Source organism: Mesoplodon bidens (genome assembly GCF_964165515.1).
Source record: "Mesoplodon bidens genome assembly, chromosome: 11".
NCBI lineage: Eukaryota > Metazoa > Chordata > Mammalia > Artiodactyla > Ziphiidae > Mesoplodon > Mesoplodon bidens.
The window spans coordinates 72,243,477-72,262,809 of record NC_138167.1 but is presented as its reverse complement, the minus strand read 5'-3'; the positions used below and the strand labels follow the sequence as shown (position 1 = coordinate 72,262,809).

General features: G+C 43.4%; 1 protein-coding gene across 1 annotated transcript in view; it reads right to left on the bottom strand.

Annotated features, from left to right (window-relative positions):
- Positions 1 to 19,051, bottom strand: part of BPIFC (BPI fold containing family C) — a gene marked incomplete at both ends in the record, with an annotated part of 37,336 nt that extends 18,285 nt beyond the window's left edge. The window contains 11 exons of the mRNA XM_081249068.1: positions 1,381 to 1,448; positions 2,087 to 2,257; positions 3,065 to 3,118; positions 4,324 to 4,500; positions 6,060 to 6,151; positions 8,487 to 8,547; positions 10,732 to 10,795; positions 10,922 to 11,077; positions 12,387 to 12,515; positions 17,156 to 17,273; positions 18,928 to 19,051. Coding sequence (XP_081105194.1) covers positions 1,381 to 1,448; positions 2,087 to 2,257; positions 3,065 to 3,118; positions 4,324 to 4,500; positions 6,060 to 6,151; positions 8,487 to 8,547; positions 10,732 to 10,795; positions 10,922 to 11,077; positions 12,387 to 12,515; positions 17,156 to 17,273; positions 18,928 to 19,051 — 1,214 coding nt within the window. The remainder of the gene's footprint in view (positions 1 to 1,380; positions 1,449 to 2,086; positions 2,258 to 3,064; positions 3,119 to 4,323; positions 4,501 to 6,059; positions 6,152 to 8,486; positions 8,548 to 10,731; positions 10,796 to 10,921; positions 11,078 to 12,386; positions 12,516 to 17,155; positions 17,274 to 18,927) is intronic.
- Positions 19,052 to 19,333: the final 282 nt, after the last annotated feature.

The window sequence follows — 19,333 nt, the reverse complement described above, 5'->3', positions numbered from 1 at the left end:
CTTCCTCCAAAAAAAAAAAAATTAAAAATTATCTTCGAAGACTGTGTTGTTATAAAGAAACGTATAATCCAGTCTGGATTGTATTCATCTTAAAATTCTTATTTTAAAATACATTAAAACATTTTCATGGGTCCCTGAAGTCTCATAGGCTCTGGGCACTGTGCCTTTAGAATTTAATGGAAAAATTAGTCATTCTTTGAAGGCCTGGGTAAAGTTGAGGAGAAAGCCTTCATGAAGTCTTTTATTTCTGGGAAGCCATATTACTTTTTGCTTTTACTGTTCCTTTTATTGGGAAAACAACATAGTTATAAAGAAAATGTTGAGGAAACAACCGACTCATAATCTCATAGTCTAACACAACCCCTCATTTGTAATTCACTTCCTTATCCAGATGGAAAGCTATTTTACACGGCTGACTGTTGTGTTTATGCAGTTCTGTATTCTGCTTATTCCATTTCATATTATTTTATTGAAAACATTTTCCATGTTTCTACATTAGTCTTCCTAACCATCAATTTGACTTATGGTGATTGACTTTTTCTCTCTGTTGGTTTCCCAATCTTTTCAGACTAGGATTTCTTTGTCTGTTTTATTGCGTCCTTTTTGTCCTTTCATGGATTTAGTCTGGGCCATTTGATTATTCTGTATATCCTCCCCTGCCTCCCTCTGCCCCAGGTAGTCTGATTCATGGCTTCAACTATGGGCTTTATTGGGCTGAGGAGAACGGGCTTTGCAGGTGGTTCTTCCCAGTGGCAATTAGTGTTCAATGATCTGTGTACATGACCTGCTCAAGCCCTTTCACACTGCATGGTTTGTGTTTGAGAGCCATCCAGGCCATGGCGCGTGGTCTTGTTAAATTCTACACTTTAGTAAAGGGATCAGAGTGTCAGAGCCTGAAGGTAACTCAGAGATGATTTTGTCCAACTTCATTATTTTACAGATAAGGAAACTGGGGTTCAAAGAGGTTAACAGACTTGATCACGGTTCTGGAACCAGGGGGCAGGGATTTGAAACTTCCTTCCTTGACCTCAAAGTTTCATGCTCTTTCTTCAATAGCATGCATTCTAAATTTGTTGAAGAGGAACTTTATTTTACACTGCTGTACCATTAGAATGAGAATTTACATTGTGGAATTAAATTTACAATAATTTTCTTGCCAAATTTATCTGAATATTGTCTAATGGGAAGAAAAAAGAAAAGCTTCATAATTTTCAGTTAGGTCCATATTTTGAAATTATCTGGACTATTATAGGAGAAATGTTTAAGTGATTCATGTTCTATTGAATGGTAACTTCACCTGTTTTGTTACTATTCACTTGTCTCTAAGGTCTGTTGATTCACTTATTACTACCGTCCAACAGTCACATCAACTGAGCTTACCTGTTCAGAGATAAAGAGCAGATCAATCTTTGTCCCAAAATAGCCAGGGCAACATTGGTACTAGCAACCTGCAGAGAACAAAAGCATACATTAGTAAGATGAGTGAATTTATCCATTTTGGCCATGAATATCATTACCTATAGTAGAAACATAAACTTCACTTTCACTCTCATCTCAAAAAATATTGGAAAGAAATAGCTCTAAAAATATTATCTTGCAGGTAGGGAAACTAAAGACTTTTTGTTTGAAGATCTCCTTTAAATTATTTTTCCTTTTCTTCTAATCTCTCTTTTGCGTGTGTGGGGGGCAGTGGGGGGAGAGAGAGGGAGAGAGAGACATCTCACTTAGGTTCATTGTTCAGTCATTTTCTCTCAGATTGCATTTGGCCTTCATCTACTCAAATAAACTTGAATTCCACCTTGACTGACTTATTTCAAGAAAAAAGAAATTTGGTTATCAGTGTAACTGAAGCACAGGGAAGGGCGCACGGGATGTGGAGAAGCGGGGAGAGGTATTTTACAACGTTTGGGGGTATGAGCACTCGCCTCCCATATGTACCCCCAACCCAGTCTCAACCCTGTCCTCTCTCCTAATCGATGGATCACATCCCATCCCTCCAAACATTTAGTAGACCCTCCTGGTCAGTGGTCTACTGCAGGAACAGGACTGGTATCTGTAGGCTGCCCTCCTGTCCCCACAGACTTACAAAATCCATGGAAACGATGGTTTCCGCAGTCGAGTTCTTGGACTTGCTGAGTATCACGAAGGAGGCAGGGATGTCTAGGGTGAAGTTACCCGGTAATAAATTGACCACAGGAGGCTCTCTTGCCATGACCTGTACCATGAAGGGCTGGGACAAGATGTACAGCTCTGCAATCTGCCCACATTCAGGGAAAGAAACAGAGATTGGGAGTCGTGAGTTGAAGAGGGGAAATCACAAATTTGGGGTGGCCTGTGGTGATTAAATCTTACATCATACAGTTAGAACAGAAAAAAGCTCTTTAATAGTTATACCAATAACAACAAGATAATAATAATAACAGCTGGCATTTATTGAACACATACTGTGTGTCAGGCACCATGTCAGGACTTTCAGTATTATTGCATCTAATCTCCACAAAATCTCTCTGAGGCAGGTTCTATCAGAATTCCCATTTCACAACTAAAGAAAGTGAGTCTCAGAGAGGTTAAGTAATTTTCTCAAGGTTCCAGATGAGTAAGTTATAGAACTGGGATTCAAATCTAGGTCTGTCTGACTCAAGATCCTTGCTCTAAACCCAGGATGCTACACGAGCATCTCTCTGTCCTCCAGGGCAAACCTGAGCCTTTCAATATACTGTGTCCAATACTCAGAGCCCATGACAGCATGATATTAATAGTTGTTTTACTAAAGTCACAATGTGGCACTATTCCTTCCTTTCCCATTTAAGCTAATTATTTAAAGTGTGGTGGAACCTTATGGAAGGAACAAATGATTTATTCTGTGTACAATGTCTTTCCTAGTACATGTACTTGTACTGTTCAGTTAATATTTGTGGATATCTGATTAAAAGAAAAACTCTTAAGAATGGAAATATGGATGCAAGCTTGGACCAGAAAGGAACATAAAGAACCGAAAAGTCTTCCAGAAGTAATTGCAGTGAAACCAAATACACCATTAAGGAGTCAAACCCTGAGCACTCACCCAGGAGAGCATGTTGCCAAGGCCTTGAGAGTTGCGAATCAAAGGGTTGAAAATCTGGAAAATGAAGACCATCATGTCACTGTATGGTTTTTATCTGGGTTGTATTTTCAGGGAAAATGCAGCATTCCCTATAATTTTTATGAATCATGAAGCTGTTGTACCAAAAATGCCTAGTGTTTGAAGGTGACTGATAATTTTATAGCCCAACCACAGGAAATCTGAGGCCCAGAGAAGTAAAGTGACTTGTCCTAGGTCACACAGGAAGTTACATTGCTTTTGAGTAAGGGCCTTTTAACCTTAGGAACACAGTGTATATCATATGGGTATGATCCATGTGTAAACATTTTACAGTGGTTAACAATGTCTTGTGTTATTGTCCTCTTTTTCAGAGGTTACTGAGACATACGATGAATAAGTAATTTATCTTCAAAGATGAATGGTTTTCAAGTCTGAAGCTAGAAGTGTCTAATTGTCAGTACTGTATGGCAGCTGGTGTTGCCACCAGCATTTTGAACACAAGATTTATAAGTATTTGTATACTTAAGGCCTAGAGAATGAAAAGATACATAAGGGATGCTCAATAAAAGTTGTTAGTTGACTGGTCGGAGAGAGAGTTCTCATTATAAAAGGGAGGGGCATGGCAAAGAGGATCTTTGAATGAATATCTGTGCTATTTACTGGTCATCGTAGATGTCAGTTGTAATTACTAACAGGAGAAATCTTTATGTTGGCATAACACAAATAATAAAATAATAATAATGATGATGATGATGATGATGATAATCAACACTTATAGAGCATGTAGTCTGTGCTAGGCATTGGTCTGAGTGCTTTACATATATTTAAACCTCTTTAATGCCCATAACAACCTTATGAGTATGGAACATTATTATTCCCATTTTCCAAATGATGAAAATCTGGCACAGAGAAGTTAAGTACATTGAAATTACCAAATTTTTATAGGTATTTGTCACAGGTAATAAGCAGTGGAGGGGCTTCGTGGTATTACTGAAGATCAGTCTAGAAGAACAGTGGCCCAGTATCATAAAAAGCTGAAATGAGCAGAACTGGAAACCCAACAACTCCCCAACTAGTATCAACATTCATTCCACAATCCCTTCATTCATTGTCCTGCTAGGAGTGATAGTGTCTACAAAGGCCCAGGAATAGAAACTATGACATAAAACCCCCCATAATGGGATACTTAGAACAAGATTAAATGTTGGTGTCAATTGTCATCATCCGTTAACTCTCCTCACCTCTTTTGTGGTGAGAGTGACGTTGAAAGCCCCAGCTGTAAAATAAGCATAGGATGCAGATTTAAAGAAATACTCGGAGATTCCAATGTAGATCATAGAGTCACTGTGTTCTGGGAGCACAAAAGGAACTGATGAGAAGGGGGGATCTGTGAGATTTTCCAGGGGATAGAATACGCCCTGTGGGGAAACAGAGAGAAAGACCAGTGTTATCAGGAGAAGACTCGAATGTGCAGGACTAAAGAAGGTGGACCCACTCAAGTCAGAATAAGGAATATTCCAGAAACTCAGTAGGGATGAAAAAACCATGAGTCCTCTGACTCCTTGACTGGGGGCTATGTTTCAGAGCTCTGGTGACTTCTTGAGCATATCTGAGTGTGTCTGTCCACCCTGGGGTGTAATCCAGTGAGAAGTTCCTTGTTAGTCCTCTTCTCAGAGACGAGAAGGCAGGTGAATGTAGCTGGAGGGGACAGCTCTGAATAGTTCCTGAAGTGTCATGTAGAGATGTCAAACTTTTGACCTTCAAAATCCATGACTTCTGAGCATCTGGGGCATCACAGAAAGAAGGACCCAGGATTCTAAATGGCTCAAAGCATTTCTGTGGCATTTTTACTGCTGCCTTCATAAGCTATAGGCTGTTATTACAAAATGGTGTCTTGTGTAATATTTAACTGATTTGAATGACTCTGATTGAAACATAAGCCAACATACATTAAAAAAAAAAAAACCAACGGGGGCTTCCCTGGTGGTGCAGTGGTTAAGAATTCGCCTGCTTGGGCTTCCCTGGTGGCGCAGTGGTTAAGAGTCCGCCTGCCGATGCAGGGGACATGGGTTCGTGCCCCGGTCCGGGAAGATCCCACATGCCGTGGAGCGGCTGGGCACGTGATCCATGGCCGCTGGGCCTGCGCGTCTGGAGCCTGTGCTCCGCAACGGGAGAGGCCACAACAGTGAGAGGCCTGCGTACTGCAAAAAAAAAAAAAAAAAAAAAAAAAAAAGAATTCGCCTGCCAATGCAGGAGACACGGGTTTGAGCCCTGGTACGGGAAGATCCCACATGCCGCGGAGCAAATAAGCCTGCGCGCCACAACTATGGAGCCTGCGCTCTAGAGCCTTTGAGCCACAACTACTGAGCCCACGTGCCACAGCTACTGAAGCCTGCGTGCCTAGAGCCCATACTCCACAACAAGAGAAGCCACCACAATGAGAAGCCCGCGCACCGCAACGGAGAGTAGCCTCCCCCCAAAATAAATAAATTTTAAAAAATTAAAAATAAATTATATCTACTTTGGGACAAAAGCACAGTTAATCACTTTTCCAGAATCAGTAAACACTATTATCATGTGTTAATGGCCCTGACAGAGTTCAGCAGTCCTCAGTTAGATCGACTAACCTGAGAGCTAGGAAAAGAATCAATATTTATAGTCTACTGATCTGTTGAGCTCTAATAAATGCAGACTATTCTACCTGCTGCCCCTTAGTCTCAAGCCTTACTCCCAGAGGCAGAGACATCACGATACTTTTCTTGAAGAAGGCAGACATATGCTGTGCAATCCAAACAATCATTTACCAGTCAAGATGTTCAAGAGTCTTTTAAAGGATCATAAACATGAGAGAACTGCTTGAAAGAAAATTAAACTATTGGAAGAGAATGTAGTTATATTTCCCTCTGCACATAATATTTGTTCCTTGAATAGTGGCTACTGATAGCCAAGCTTAGGACTCTGATGATAATAAAATTACCTTCAAATTCAGATCAACGTAATTCTCAGTAATTTCTGGAGAACCGATTAGGGAATAATCCAGCAGAGTATAGTTGTCAACCTTTCTTAAAACTAAATAACAAAGAAAAAAGAAAATTTACATTTATTAAAGATATAGTATAATACGTGGTTAATATTTATCCAGAACAAATTTTTAATCCTCTGTTATTTAAAACAAAAAATAACCATTACCCTATTTCATAAATAATACTTGCTCACTTTTCAAAACCCAGGAAAAGTAGATAAATCAAAAGAAGAAAGTAAAAACTCTTCTTTGTCACATTGCCCAGAGAGTAACATCAGTAAAATTTTGGTACATAGCCTTTTATGCATGCTCCCAGAAGTAAAGAAATTTGCCCACAGCAACCTAGGACATGGCAATCCTCCATTGGTTCTTTCCTCATCTTTTCTACATCTTCTTTCTCTTTCTCTACCTCTCCAATCTGTTCTTTTTTATTCATCTATCTGCATCCACTCATCAATCCATCTGTCCAGCCACCATCTCCTCTCATCCCTTTATCAAGCTAATATTTATGAACCTAGTGTGAGTTAGGCACTGTGCTCAGTGTTGAGAACACAGAGAAGAGTCAACGTCCCTGCCCTCAATGAATTCACAGTCTGGAGGAGGAGACAGACATATAAACAGGAAATTATAATACAGCGTAATAAGAGCAGATCTGTAACTGAGCTCCAGAGGGCCTACTACAAACATAGTCTTATAGTCTTCCCCATCTTGGTATCGGTAATTCCACTCTTCCAATTTTCTAGTTGCTCAGAGTAAACCCTGGGCTCATGTTTGACTCCCCTCATGACCCACATTCAATGTGTCAGCAAATACCACTGTCCCTACCCTCCAGGTACATCCGAAACCTGAACAGATCTCACCATCTTCGTCACTCCATCCAGGTCACTGCCTTCCTTGCTCGTATGGGTCACTGCACTAGCCTCTTAAGTGGTCTCCCTGCTTCCACCCCTGAATCCTGTCCTCTTATTAATAGACAGAAACCAGAGTGATCTCCTTAAAATATAAGTCAGTTCATGAAAGCTGTGCTCAGAACTCTCCCAAGACTTCCCATCTCAGACTAAGAGCCAGGCTTTGTAATGACCTACACAGCCCTGAAGATCTAGCCATCTGCTTTCCCACTCTCTGACCTCATCTCCTGCTGCTTTCCCCTCGTTCCCTCTGCTCTCGGTATGGACTCAAAATTCCTCCAACGCACTCGGCATGCTCCCACATGGGGCTTTGAGCTTGCAGTTTCCTCTGCCTGGAATGTTCTTCATCCAGATCTAGGAGCAGCTTACTCCCTACTTCATTCAGGTCTTACTCTAATGCCAGCTGCTCAGTGGTGCCTTTCCTGGCCATGCTATTTTAAACAAAAACCCCTCATCAGCTCCTTCCCTGCTTTATTTTTCTTCTTACCACTTATCGCAACGATACCATAGATTTTACTTATTATCTTGCTGGCTGGCTGTCTCCTCTCACTAGCCCCATGAGGGCAGGGATTTCTGTCTCACAGGCTTACTGCTGCATCCCCAGCACCAAGAACAGCACCCAGCCTATTACAGGGGCTCAGCATACCATGGCGGGGGGGGGGGGTGCGGTAAGTGGATGGAGTGCAAAGAGAGATCCGCCCAAAGTGTCACGTGAGCGTTGAGGAGGCGGGACTTTGGGGTGTGGGCTGTCAGGTAGGATTTCTTGGGAGAGACTATGCCTGAGCTGAGCCTTCAGAGCTAAAGAGGAGTGAACAGGACAAGGGATGGCTGCGGGGTAGGGAGCAGAAGGGGCTGAATCCCTCGGGGCTTAGCACAGTTCTGGCAAAGAAATAGGTGCTCTGTAAATATCTCTTAAGTGAATAGATGGATGGAGGGGAGGAAGAGAAAGCTCTTCTAGGCAGAGAGGACAGCATGACTGGAGGCAAGGTGTGAGGCGGTAGAAGCAGTTTGATTGCTGGAGCAGATAAAGGCGCAAGATGAAGCCCAGAGAGGTGAGAGGGAGCCAGAACACGGCAGGTGAGTCTTGTAGTCCATGTTAAGGTATTTGGACTTGATCCTGAAGGCAGCTATAGGAGCCACTGAAGGGGTTAGAACCAGGGGATAACTGGTCAGGATGAGCATTCATCATTCTGAAGAGGATGGATTTAGCGTCAGAGCTGGGATTCAGGCTCACGACAGTTTAATCCTTTGCCTTGCATCTAGTTTCCTAAAGTCACCCCCATCTGCAGTGAAGCTGGTTAGCAGCAGAAAAGAGCAGGCCCTGCCCACGGGCAGGTCCTCCCACGCACCTTCCTGCGGTGCTAGTTTGCAGAGGGGAAAGCAGATGGGAGAGCTGGAGCAAAGCACACCTGGAGAGCACCTGCGTGTAAAGATGGGAGGAGAAACACCCAGAAGAGACGGTTCTGGGACTCACCCTCCAGCATGCTGAGGTTGGCATTCAGTGCCTCCACCTCACTTGTGATAATGGGACAGAGCTGGCCATAAAAGGAATAAAAACAAAATGCAGGTTATCACATTGTACTGGAAACCACTGTTTAAGGGCCTAGACCCCAACAAAGGCCTTCCAGTGAGGAGACATTCTCCCTTTGGACTTTCCCTTAAATTAGTTGATGCCTATGGGCCTCAAGTTCTGTATGTATGGATGGCATGCCATTGAATTCTGGCTCAACTTCATAGCAACCAGGACCACATCCACTTAGCCCCATAAAAGAACAAGCCCTTGGCTTTCATCTCTGCAGCATGACAGGGCATGTGCCCCAGTCCATATTAGTGCTACGACACCTGGGGAACCTGCTGCCTGCACGGCTGAGCCTCTCCCAAATGCAGGGATGCCCCTGCCTGCCACCTCTGCCATCAGCGTGCCAGGCCCTGCCAGGGAGAGGTAGAGCAGGGCCTTTATTTCCTTGCTGGGCTGCTTGGAGAGCCCATTAGATCAGACATCTATTTAGATCAGAGCCCCTTTTGGAATTAGAAAATCTATTTTGAATCAGACCCAAGAACATCTGTAGGAAGCAGGAAGAGTATCAAGAGCGATGCCGTGTGCCAGGCGTGCGCTGAGCACTCAGTGTGGTGGTTACTAGCAGAGGCTCAGGAGCCTGGCTGCTTGGGGTTGAACGCCTTGGCAAGTTACTTGTACTCTCTGGCCTCAGTTTCCTCATCTGCAACATGGGGATGATCGCTGTATCTACTGCGTCAGGTATTGTGAGTAGAAATTGAGGCAATCCACGTAAGATTGCCCAGCTCATAGTAAGTGTTCAGTAAATGTTAGCTGTTGCCAACTTCATTTCATCCTCACTACAGTCCTGAGAGGCAGGCACTGCTGGCCCCTATTAACAGATGGAAAACAGAAGCTTGGAGAGGGTAAGCAAGTTGCCAGGAGTTAGATCAGTAGGATTTGAAATCTGGCCTGACATGGCTAGACAGCTGTGGTCTGAGCACCCTTGGCCTTTTCTAGTGGCACAGAGGGAACCCTAGAAGCAAAGCATCTATGATCTCTAAGTCATATACAAGCTCCAGGCAAACTTAACTATTGGCTTCTTGTCGGAGGCCAAAGGACCATGCCTTGTTTTGAACAAAAGAATGATCAGGTGTGCGGCCCCTGAAGGCAACAGCACTATTTCCCAGGCACTCTTTAATATGCACATTCACTGGCACTCAGCACCTTTCAGGTAAGGACGGGAAAGGCTGCGAAGCTTCAGTGTCCCCTGACCAGCCGGACAACCTTGTTAGACAAGCTGTTTAATGTCTCTGTGTGTTGATTTCCTCACTGACATTCATTATGCACCTACTGCCTTCCAAGTGCTGAACTGAACACAAGGGGGTTGGAGACAGCCAGACACCATCCTTGCCCCTCTTTTCCAGAAAGGAATCTCCCTTCTTTTCCCATCCTCCTCACCTCTCTCCTTGTCTCCCCAGAAATGCGGGTAAAGCGTTCAGGGAAGATATTGTCAGGAATGGAAACAGGGCACATTGTCAATTCCATCTTTCCCTTCCTCGGACACTGACTTCTGGCATCAAGGTACTTGGATGCCATCTTAACTTATACTGTTTTACTTGGCTGGGAATATTCCTTCTTCTTTCCCGTTCCTTACTTATTCAATTCCTACCTATATTTGAAGGCTTAGTTCAAGTCCTGCACTCTCCAAAAATATCTCCCAGGATACTCCTAGGCTCTATTTACTTAATTTTTCCAGTTCTCTGAACCCCCTCAGTCCAACCTAATGACCACATAAGTATGTACGAAATTCAAATACTTATTCAGTTGCCATTTCACAAATCTCAGTTGGTTTTTCCTAAACAGATAAGTTTATTCCTTTTCCATATCCTCAACAAACTCTAGCCTAGAGTGCTGGGCATGTAGTAGGTACACAATAAACGAACTCTTTTTGATTGTTTGCCCACCCTGGGGGGAGGACTTGAGGGAGGGAATGCTGTATTATTTATCTCTGCATCCCTAGCACCTACCATTATGTTTGGCACATAGTAGGCACTTGAGAAGCTATTAAGTTGCAAAGGATAATGTGTGTGAAAGTGCCTTGGATGGTGCTTAGCACACTGTAGGTGCTCAGGAAAGTTTTATTGACTAAAAGTTAATCAAAGCATGGCAGAACTGCTGCTGATGGCATGTTACTATGGCTGTATGACCTCTAAAGACTTACCATTTTATTTAAGTTCTTTAAAATGGGTTTCTCCATGGGCTCAGCAAAGGAGTTATATAGGACACTAGGAAAAAAAAGATTAAAAAAGGGCTTACACAGGGTCATATCTGCCAGTTCATAACTGCCCCTGGGTGCCAGGTGAGAATCCAGTTCCAGACTGGCCACTGCCCACCAGGGTGTTCTTGCTCACCTGAGCTCTCCAGAAAACGAGACGTCACTGTGGCTCACTTGGGCATTGCAGTCTTGGAGCTTCAGGATTGGGTGACCAAAGTCATTCAGGGCCAGGACAACTATACTGGTGAAGTAGACCCCAGAGAGAAACAAGTCAACTCCTCCTGCGTCTTGGCTGTTGAGAGAAAAAGTGCAAGGTTACCCAAGCCTGGACAGGGGTGGAGATGGATCTTGTTTCTCTGATTAACCATAGAATCTAAGCCGCAGGAGGGCAGGAACTTCATCACCTCTGGATTCCTGGCACCTACAACAGGTAGGGGTGAATATTTACTAAACAAATGAAGTAACAAATATGTGAATGGTGACAGCTCTAGGAACCTAGCATTTATTTCATCTTGAGTGCGCTGGCCCCCATAGTGGTTGAGCATGTATTAGACACCATTCATATACGATGCTTGTTTGGAGGAAGAACATAGGGGTCAAGGTGGCCACACCTTATTTAGGAGGGGCATAGATGGGGAGGTGGCACTTAGATGTTATCTGTGAACTCCTTGAGGGAGTGATGCTATTCATCTCCGTGCCCCAGGATTTAGCTCATGGCCTGACACAGAATAAGCACTCAATCTATGGTTGATGTGTCAGCAAAGAAATGAATAATATATGAATCTATGTTTCTTACGGGGGAACATATTATATCCCTACCGTCTACGAGACTGGAGTTCTTGAGACAGGGATGAATGGTACTCAGTACCATTTATAAATGGATACAGTCAGTAGGTACTCAATACATGGATATTGAATGACCAAATGGATGAATGAATGTGTCATCCTGGGGCATCAACCAAGGCAGACCTAAACATTACACCCACACAGTGACTTAAACATAGTAGGTGGTTTGTAACCGTACCATGAATTTGATCCTTTCTCACTGTTGTGGCCTCTCCCATTGTGGAGCACAGGCTCCAGACGCGCAGGCTCAGTGGCCATGGCTCACGGGCCCAGCCGGTCCGTGGCATGTGGGATCTTCCCGGACTGGGGCACAAACCCGTGTCCCCTGCATTGGCAGGCGGACTCTCAACCACTGCGCCACCAGGGAAGCCCGATCCTTTCTTTTTATCTTCTTTTCTGGCCGCAGCCCATGGCATGTGGGATCTTAGTTCTCTGACCAGGGATCAAACCCCCGCCCCCTGCAGTGGAAGCAGGGAGTCTTAACCGTTGGACTGCCAGGGAAGTCCCAGGAAATCTTAAATGACATGTTGATCAGTGGCTCTGCCTTTAAGGGAAGGATGCTTTCAGCCCCCTCCTCCCTGCCCTCAGTAGAGATATTCTGATTTAAATCTCTCCTGGAAAAATGCTCTTGAGAAAGACGGTTAATGGCTGAGGGAAAGAAGCCTAATGTCAAACACATTGGCAAATTTACCTACTTTTGATTTTTTGCTCCGTTTCCCCCAGAACAGCAGTAGACTTTTCAGTGGAATACTCACAAAAGTGGAGACTTGAATTCCCAGTCTGTGCTGATGTTGGCAGTGCCGTGGTTGATCAGGGCCCTGATTCCCACCCCAGGCACAAAGGCTAGTGAAGTATTTGGAAGTGAAAGGGCATTGATTTTTATGCTGTAAAACAGGAAACAGAGGAGTTAGTGCGACTCAGCCAGCACATCTCTAAGTAAGGCAAAATTGGAAATGCAGTTGTAGAACTCCCAAGATGGGCAATTGTGAATTCCTATAGAACAGGGGTCCCCAACCCCCGGGCCACGGACCGGTACCGGTACACAGCCTGTTAGGAACCGGGCCGCACAGCGGGATGTGAGAGGCGGGGCAGGCGAGCGAGCAAAGCTTCATCTGCCGCTCCACATCGCTCCCCAGGAAACGGGTCCCTTGTGCCAAAAAGGTTGCAGACTGCTGCTATAGAGGAAGGACCCTCAGGTATGCAGTGCAGCCTCAGGGCACTGCCTTCTAATTCCTCTCACACCCTTGGCAGGAAGCCCCTTGTATCTAGCTGAGGGGAGAAATGAGCAAGTTTAGGAACAGATTTGCAAACAATCAATCGACTTCTTTAATTTCTTTAAAGACAAAACACTGTCATCATTATTTTTCCCTTCAGCTGTTCCAGTGTTTCTCAATATGGGAAACATTAACATTTTGGATGGGACAACTATTTTTTTGTAGAGGACTGTTGTACAAATTGCAGGGTATTTGGCATATGTACCAACTAAATGCCAATCGTTTCCCTCCCCCCACCTCTAAATCATCAGGACAATAAACAGCATGCCTTCCTCCCCAAATGTGTACAGTATCTTCCCTAGTTGAGAAACTTATTTTAGAGCATTAACTCCCCCTAGGATTCTCTGAGCTGTCACACAGGTAACTAGAGGCAGTAGGTGGCATGCAACATACATAGGTAGATGGTCACATGCATTATGTTAAGTTATTATTATGACCATCTATTGAGCAATTACTACCTGCTAGACACTGGGGTAAGCACTTCACATGTGTTACCTCATTTTAACCCTCACCATAATCCTATGAAGCTGCTGCTGATTTTGCAATCTGCAATTCAGAGATGAGAAGATTAGAAACTTGGCTGAAGTCATAGATAAGTGGTAGAACCAGACCTGGAAGCCTCCTCAATCTGTCTTCAGGCTTCTTAACCAGGAGGCTATGTCGCTTCATGCATTGTGCAAAGGGCACTCGGCTTGGAGCCAAGATTTGTGCTAGCTGTACAACCTTAGGCAAGGCACTTAACCTCTTTCAGTCAGCCACTCAAAAGAAGTGTGACTCATGGGAAGGTTGAGAAGAAAAAATGAAGCCATCTGTTTATAACTGTTGCACGGGAGAAAGCACTGTTATGAACTAAGATTAGGGAAAATTTTAAAATGTGATAGCCAATAAGAAACAATTATTTGTTATTTCCTCTTTTCTGAATCCTTTCCTGCCTATTCTCTGCCAAATATCCTGAGTATCACTGTGAAAAGAGGATGGTAGAGATGATTGTATCTTGGAAATATTTTCATTTTGACACATATAGGTCTAACTCATTCTTTGTATTTGTTGCAGAGTAATCTAAGCTATGGATTAAAAAAAATCATTGCTTTGTGGGTAGACATCTAGGTTGTTTCCAGTATTTCTGCATTATAAACAGTGCCACAGGTGAACATCCCCATATATGCTGTTTGTGTAGATGTTTCTCTAGAGAGGGTGCTGAGAAGTGGAATTGTTGGGTCAAAAAGCATGCCTAAAAAAATCCTTAAAAATCACCTCCTAAAATAGCACTGTCTAGGGGCTTCCCTGGTGGCACAGTGGTTGAGGGTCCGCCTGCTGATGCAGGGGACATGGGTTCGTGCCCCGGTCCGGGAGGATCCAACATGCTGCAGAGCGGCTGGGCCCGTGGGCCATGGCCGCTGAGCCTGCACATCTGGAGCCTGTGCTCCACAGCGGGAGAGGCCACAGCGGTGAGAGGCCCGCGTACTGAAAAAAAAAAAAAAAAAAAAAGCACTGTCTAATAGAAATATAATGTGAGCCATATATGTAATTTAACATTATCTAGTCACATTAAAAATGGGAAATATTATAATTTGAACATGTAATCAATATAAAAATTGTTAATGAGATATTTTATTTTCTTTTTTCAAAAATAAACAAAATACAGTATGTGTTTTATATTCATGATGTACCTCAATCTAGATATTGCATTTTCATCAGAAATTCTTGACCTGTATTTAGAGTTGATAAAATTTTCAACTGAAAGAGTAAACTTACATACTCAAATTGTTCCAGACTTAAAAGTTCTTCAGTAACTGAATCATGTGAGTTTTTAAATTAAAATTGAAACTAAAAAAATTAAAAATCCAGTGCTCAGTTGCACTAATCATACCTCAAGTGCTCAATAGTGACATGAGGCTGGCAGCTCCTGTTTGAACAGCACAGGTCTGAAATTATTGTACCAGTTTATCTGCTCCCACTAGCAATGCATGGGAATACCTGTTTCTCCTCATCTTTACCTTCACTTTATATTACAGGAATCACCCTGGATTTTTCTGCTGTGGCATTATCATCAATGTAATTAAATCATTAGATTTGTAAATATATATTTAATGTTCATCTCTCTCACTGGACACTAAAGGCGTATCTGTGTCATTCACTACACTATACCCTATGCCTAGAACAAAGCCTTAGTACACAGTAGGTGCTCAACAAATTCTTGTTGAATGGCTGACTGTATTATAATTAGAGCATCTGTCATATTAGACCATGAGGCAAATGAAGCCAGAGGCCAGAGTTAAGGATGGGGGAACAGAAAAATACAAGACAGTTGTGTTCTAATGAAATTGTGGGGCTGCAATAAGATTCTTCAACTGTTTTTTTTTGGGGGGGGTATAGTTGCTTTACAATGTAGTGTTAGTTTCTGTTGTACAACGAAGTGAATCAGCTATGTGTATACATATACCGCCAGCCCGCTTGAACCTCCCTCCCACTACCCACCCCATTCCATCCATCTAGGTCTCCGCAGAGCACCGAGCTGAGTTCCCTGCGCTATACTGCAGGTTCCCACTAGCGATCTGTTTTACACATGGCAGTGCACATATATCAACCCCAATCTCCCAATTCATCCTCCCCACTGTGTCCACACACCCGTTCCCTATGTCTGTGTCTTTATTCCTGCCCTGCAAATAGGTTCATCTGTACAATTTTTCTTCAGAGCTTATTATTTGTGAGACAAAAATGAACCCCTATTTCATCTAAGTCACACTAATTTTGTTATATTCACCTGAACATTTTTCCTAGTTCGTACCATCACCCCTACATACCCCAGGGAGCTGAAAGATCTCTGCTTTAACCTATTTCTATTCTTGTTCCAAAACACCTGATGTTTGTCAAAGATGTTTATCAGTTATACCTCAAAGGAAACTCTACAGTCGTCCACCCTGAGTCTGTTCCAGCCTAAGTGAAAGAGCAGTGTCTGTGCCAAAGAAACCTAGAAGTGCCCCAAAATTGCCTTTGCCTCATCACCGTGCTAAGATCTCCGCCCATAGAGGGGACTTGTACCTTGCTAGGCACAATGAGTGCCGGGCGCAAGGGACTGTGCGTGCAGCACTGTTCCTGGGAATCTCTGCCCTTTTCCCCAGTTTCTGATGATGTACTGGCCTCTTACCCCTTAAACGTCTCCCACTTTCCTCCCATGGGGAGAAGGTGTATTTAGAGCACGAGCTCTCCCTTCTCCATTCCTTGATCAACGAATACAGTTTCTGCTCTGCTTTGCCGAACCTTGTCTCATTCATCTGGCGTGAGAAGGACCCAGGTGGGGTCCACCCAATCTGAGAGGGTGGGTAACAATATAAATATAATCTCAAAACTCTTGGCTGGGTGAGACAAGGATCTGGATCAATGTGGCAATTCCATTGCTCTTACACTGATGGTCTATGCTATCACTAAGTACATCAGCTAATACGTGTTCAGAAGCTTCAGCTTTATGAAGTATCTTCACATTTGTTACATCATCTGCTTTTTATTGTTTACTGATTCTGAGATTTGATTTTACTGCTGTAACATGGTAGAAAAGATTATAGCTGCCACCAGAATTCTTCTTAGGAAGAGAAGTTTATTGGTGGGAAAATTACTTGGAGAAGTATTTAGGATGATACTTTGGTACCCAGGAGTGGGTGGAACTGCTATGCATGAGACCAGGGGAAGAAACTGACGTTGCTCCAGAGAAGAAGAGGAGGTCTAGATAGCAAGAGGGCAGAAAGCCATGTGCCTTGTAAGCCGCTCCTATGACCTCTGAAGTCTTGACTAAACTTTACAAAATAAGACAAGATGTAGTGAGAGCAGATTTGTTTGTGAGACTGATATTGAACTCTGCATCTAAGTTTATGGGGGTAGGGGTAGCAATGGAATGAACAAGAATTTCATTTAGAATTCTGGGGGCAAGGTGCCCACAGCCAACATCTGCATCGAATTAGAACTCTCATTTTAGGAATGAGGAGAGGACACTGAGTCTCTGAGCAGATTCGCCAGGTGCACACAACAAGTGTGCAGCAGAGATGTGACCTGGACCCACGCATTCTGACCCAAACACCACATGCTGGCTCCATGACCCCTCTATCTTGGGTGATTTATCTGATAAGCCTTTCACCAAAGGTTGGTTAACTTCTCCTCCATCCTGGTGTTACACCAGGACTCACGGTGGCATATCCACAACCCTGAGATTTTAAAGATTAACTTCACTGCTAAAAATGCTCTTCTCTTTTACTTACTTTATAAACTTGTAGTTCACATAATCAATGTTCAGAAATTCAGATTTAGAACCTTTTAAATCTGGGATGTTTCTTTCCATGAGCATTTGCTCAATCATCTCCACCCCAGCTTGAATGCCTATGAAGCAACCAAAGAAAATGTTTATTGATAACAAAGATGATGATGGCATAATATCATTAAACCCACAAGTTATATTTATTAAGTAAGCCATGCTCTTAGATACTGAGAAAACAGGATTCTAACAAGGTGGTTATTATTGTCCCTACTTTGCAGAAGAAAACACTGGTCCTCAGAGAGGCTAGTGAAATTGTCCAAGAACCCAGAGCTAACAGCATGAGAGAATGTTAACACAGGACAGTGTTATAGGAAAAGTACAAAGTATCATCATTATCCAATTTCACAGATGAAGAAACTGAGCCTCAAAGAGGTTAATTCTTGCCTAAGTCACACAGCTAAGAACTGGGGGAGCCAGTAGTCAAATCTGGGCAATTTGGCTCCAGAATCTATGCCTGATGGCCAGTTCCAGAAAGTTATTCTACATTGTCCTTTTTCCCTCCTAGATTCTTTAAATACAGGAATTTTGGACTGGAGGTCCATGGACTGTTGGGAACACTTGAACTCCCTGAAATTCTAATGAAAGATTGTGAGTGGGTCATGTGTATGTGTATCTACCTCATTTTTTAGGGGAAAATTTTTCAGGGTTCACTTTTTTTTTTTTTTGCGGTACGCGGGCCTCTCACTGTTGTGGCCTCTCCCGTTGTGGAGCACAGGCTCCAGACACGCAGGCTCAGCGGCCATGGCTCACGGGCCCAGCCGCTCCGCAGCATGTGGGATCCTCCCGGACCGGGGCACGAACCCGTGTCCCCTGCATCGGCAGGCGTACTCTCTACCACTGCGCCACCAGGGAAGCCCCAGGGTTCACATTTTAATCAGATTCTCAAAGGATCCCAGCACTCCAAAAAGGTTAGCAACCACTGCTTTTGTTTAATCCTGGAATAAACCCATCTTTATATAATAGCACCACAGAACACATTTCTCTGAGTTCGTGGAGAAATAGAGCCCTCTTCCACATTAAAGAGCTTGAGAAAAGTAACTTACACAGTAACAAAGAATGATCTTTTCATTTTTACCTTCTCAAGGAGCAAGCTTTGCTTTTACCCCTTCCTTTACAGCTTAAGCTCACTTCCACTTATCCCATCCTTTTTGGAAATTGAGAAGAGCAGATTTTATCCTCTATAATACTGTGAATAATACTGTAATATGGAGATGTAAAGGATGGAACGATGAACCCGCAGGCACCATCAGACAGCTTAGGTTTGAATCCCAGCACTCACTTACTAGCTGTGGGACTCTGCAAGTTACAAAATCTCTCTGTCCTTCACTTTCCTCATCTGTAACATGCAGACATTAGCAACTGTGGAGGTGTCTGTTCACATACGTGAAAATAACAGTAGGTAATATTTGTTGGGCATTTGCTATTGTGAGATTCTGTTCCAAGGACTTTATATGCTCTAAGATGTTCATTGTGTATGCATGTGCGGGGGAGAGAGAGAGGGAAAATACGAGTCTGTGACTATGTTTGGATATGCCTATTGTTAAGGTGATTATTTTTTAGACAACACTTTTCCCCCAGCCATCTTAGTAGCTCTGGATCACCCCACTGTAGAGCTTGTCTCAGTCATGAGACAGACCAATCTGAGCTTCTGGATTTGGGTCACAGACTACACCTGGGAGGTGAATACAGCCTGGCTTCTGAAAGCATCCAACTCACCATAGTCCAGAGCTCTCTGAGTAGCCCTCGCCTTGATTCCAGGGTAAATGGTCTGAGCGGATGAGATGTAGAGATTCCACAGGAGGAGACATCCCCAGAGGACTTGGACCATCTTTGTACACATCTGCAATTAGTCAACATTTATAGTCTCTTTATTATTCTTAACTTTTTCATTGGCCAATTCCATCTAGCATTTCTAGGCTTTCTCATTTTCATTGCTTACTTCCAGAACTTGCTCCATCCATCCATCCATCCATCCATCCATCCAGTAACCATTTATTGAACACACTGGAATGTATTCTAGGTGCTGAGGATGTAGAGATGACCTATGTGTGTCCCCTGACCTTTGCTTCCCACAGAATAGTGGGTGAATCAGACATACACACAGATGATTGTAACACAGTAA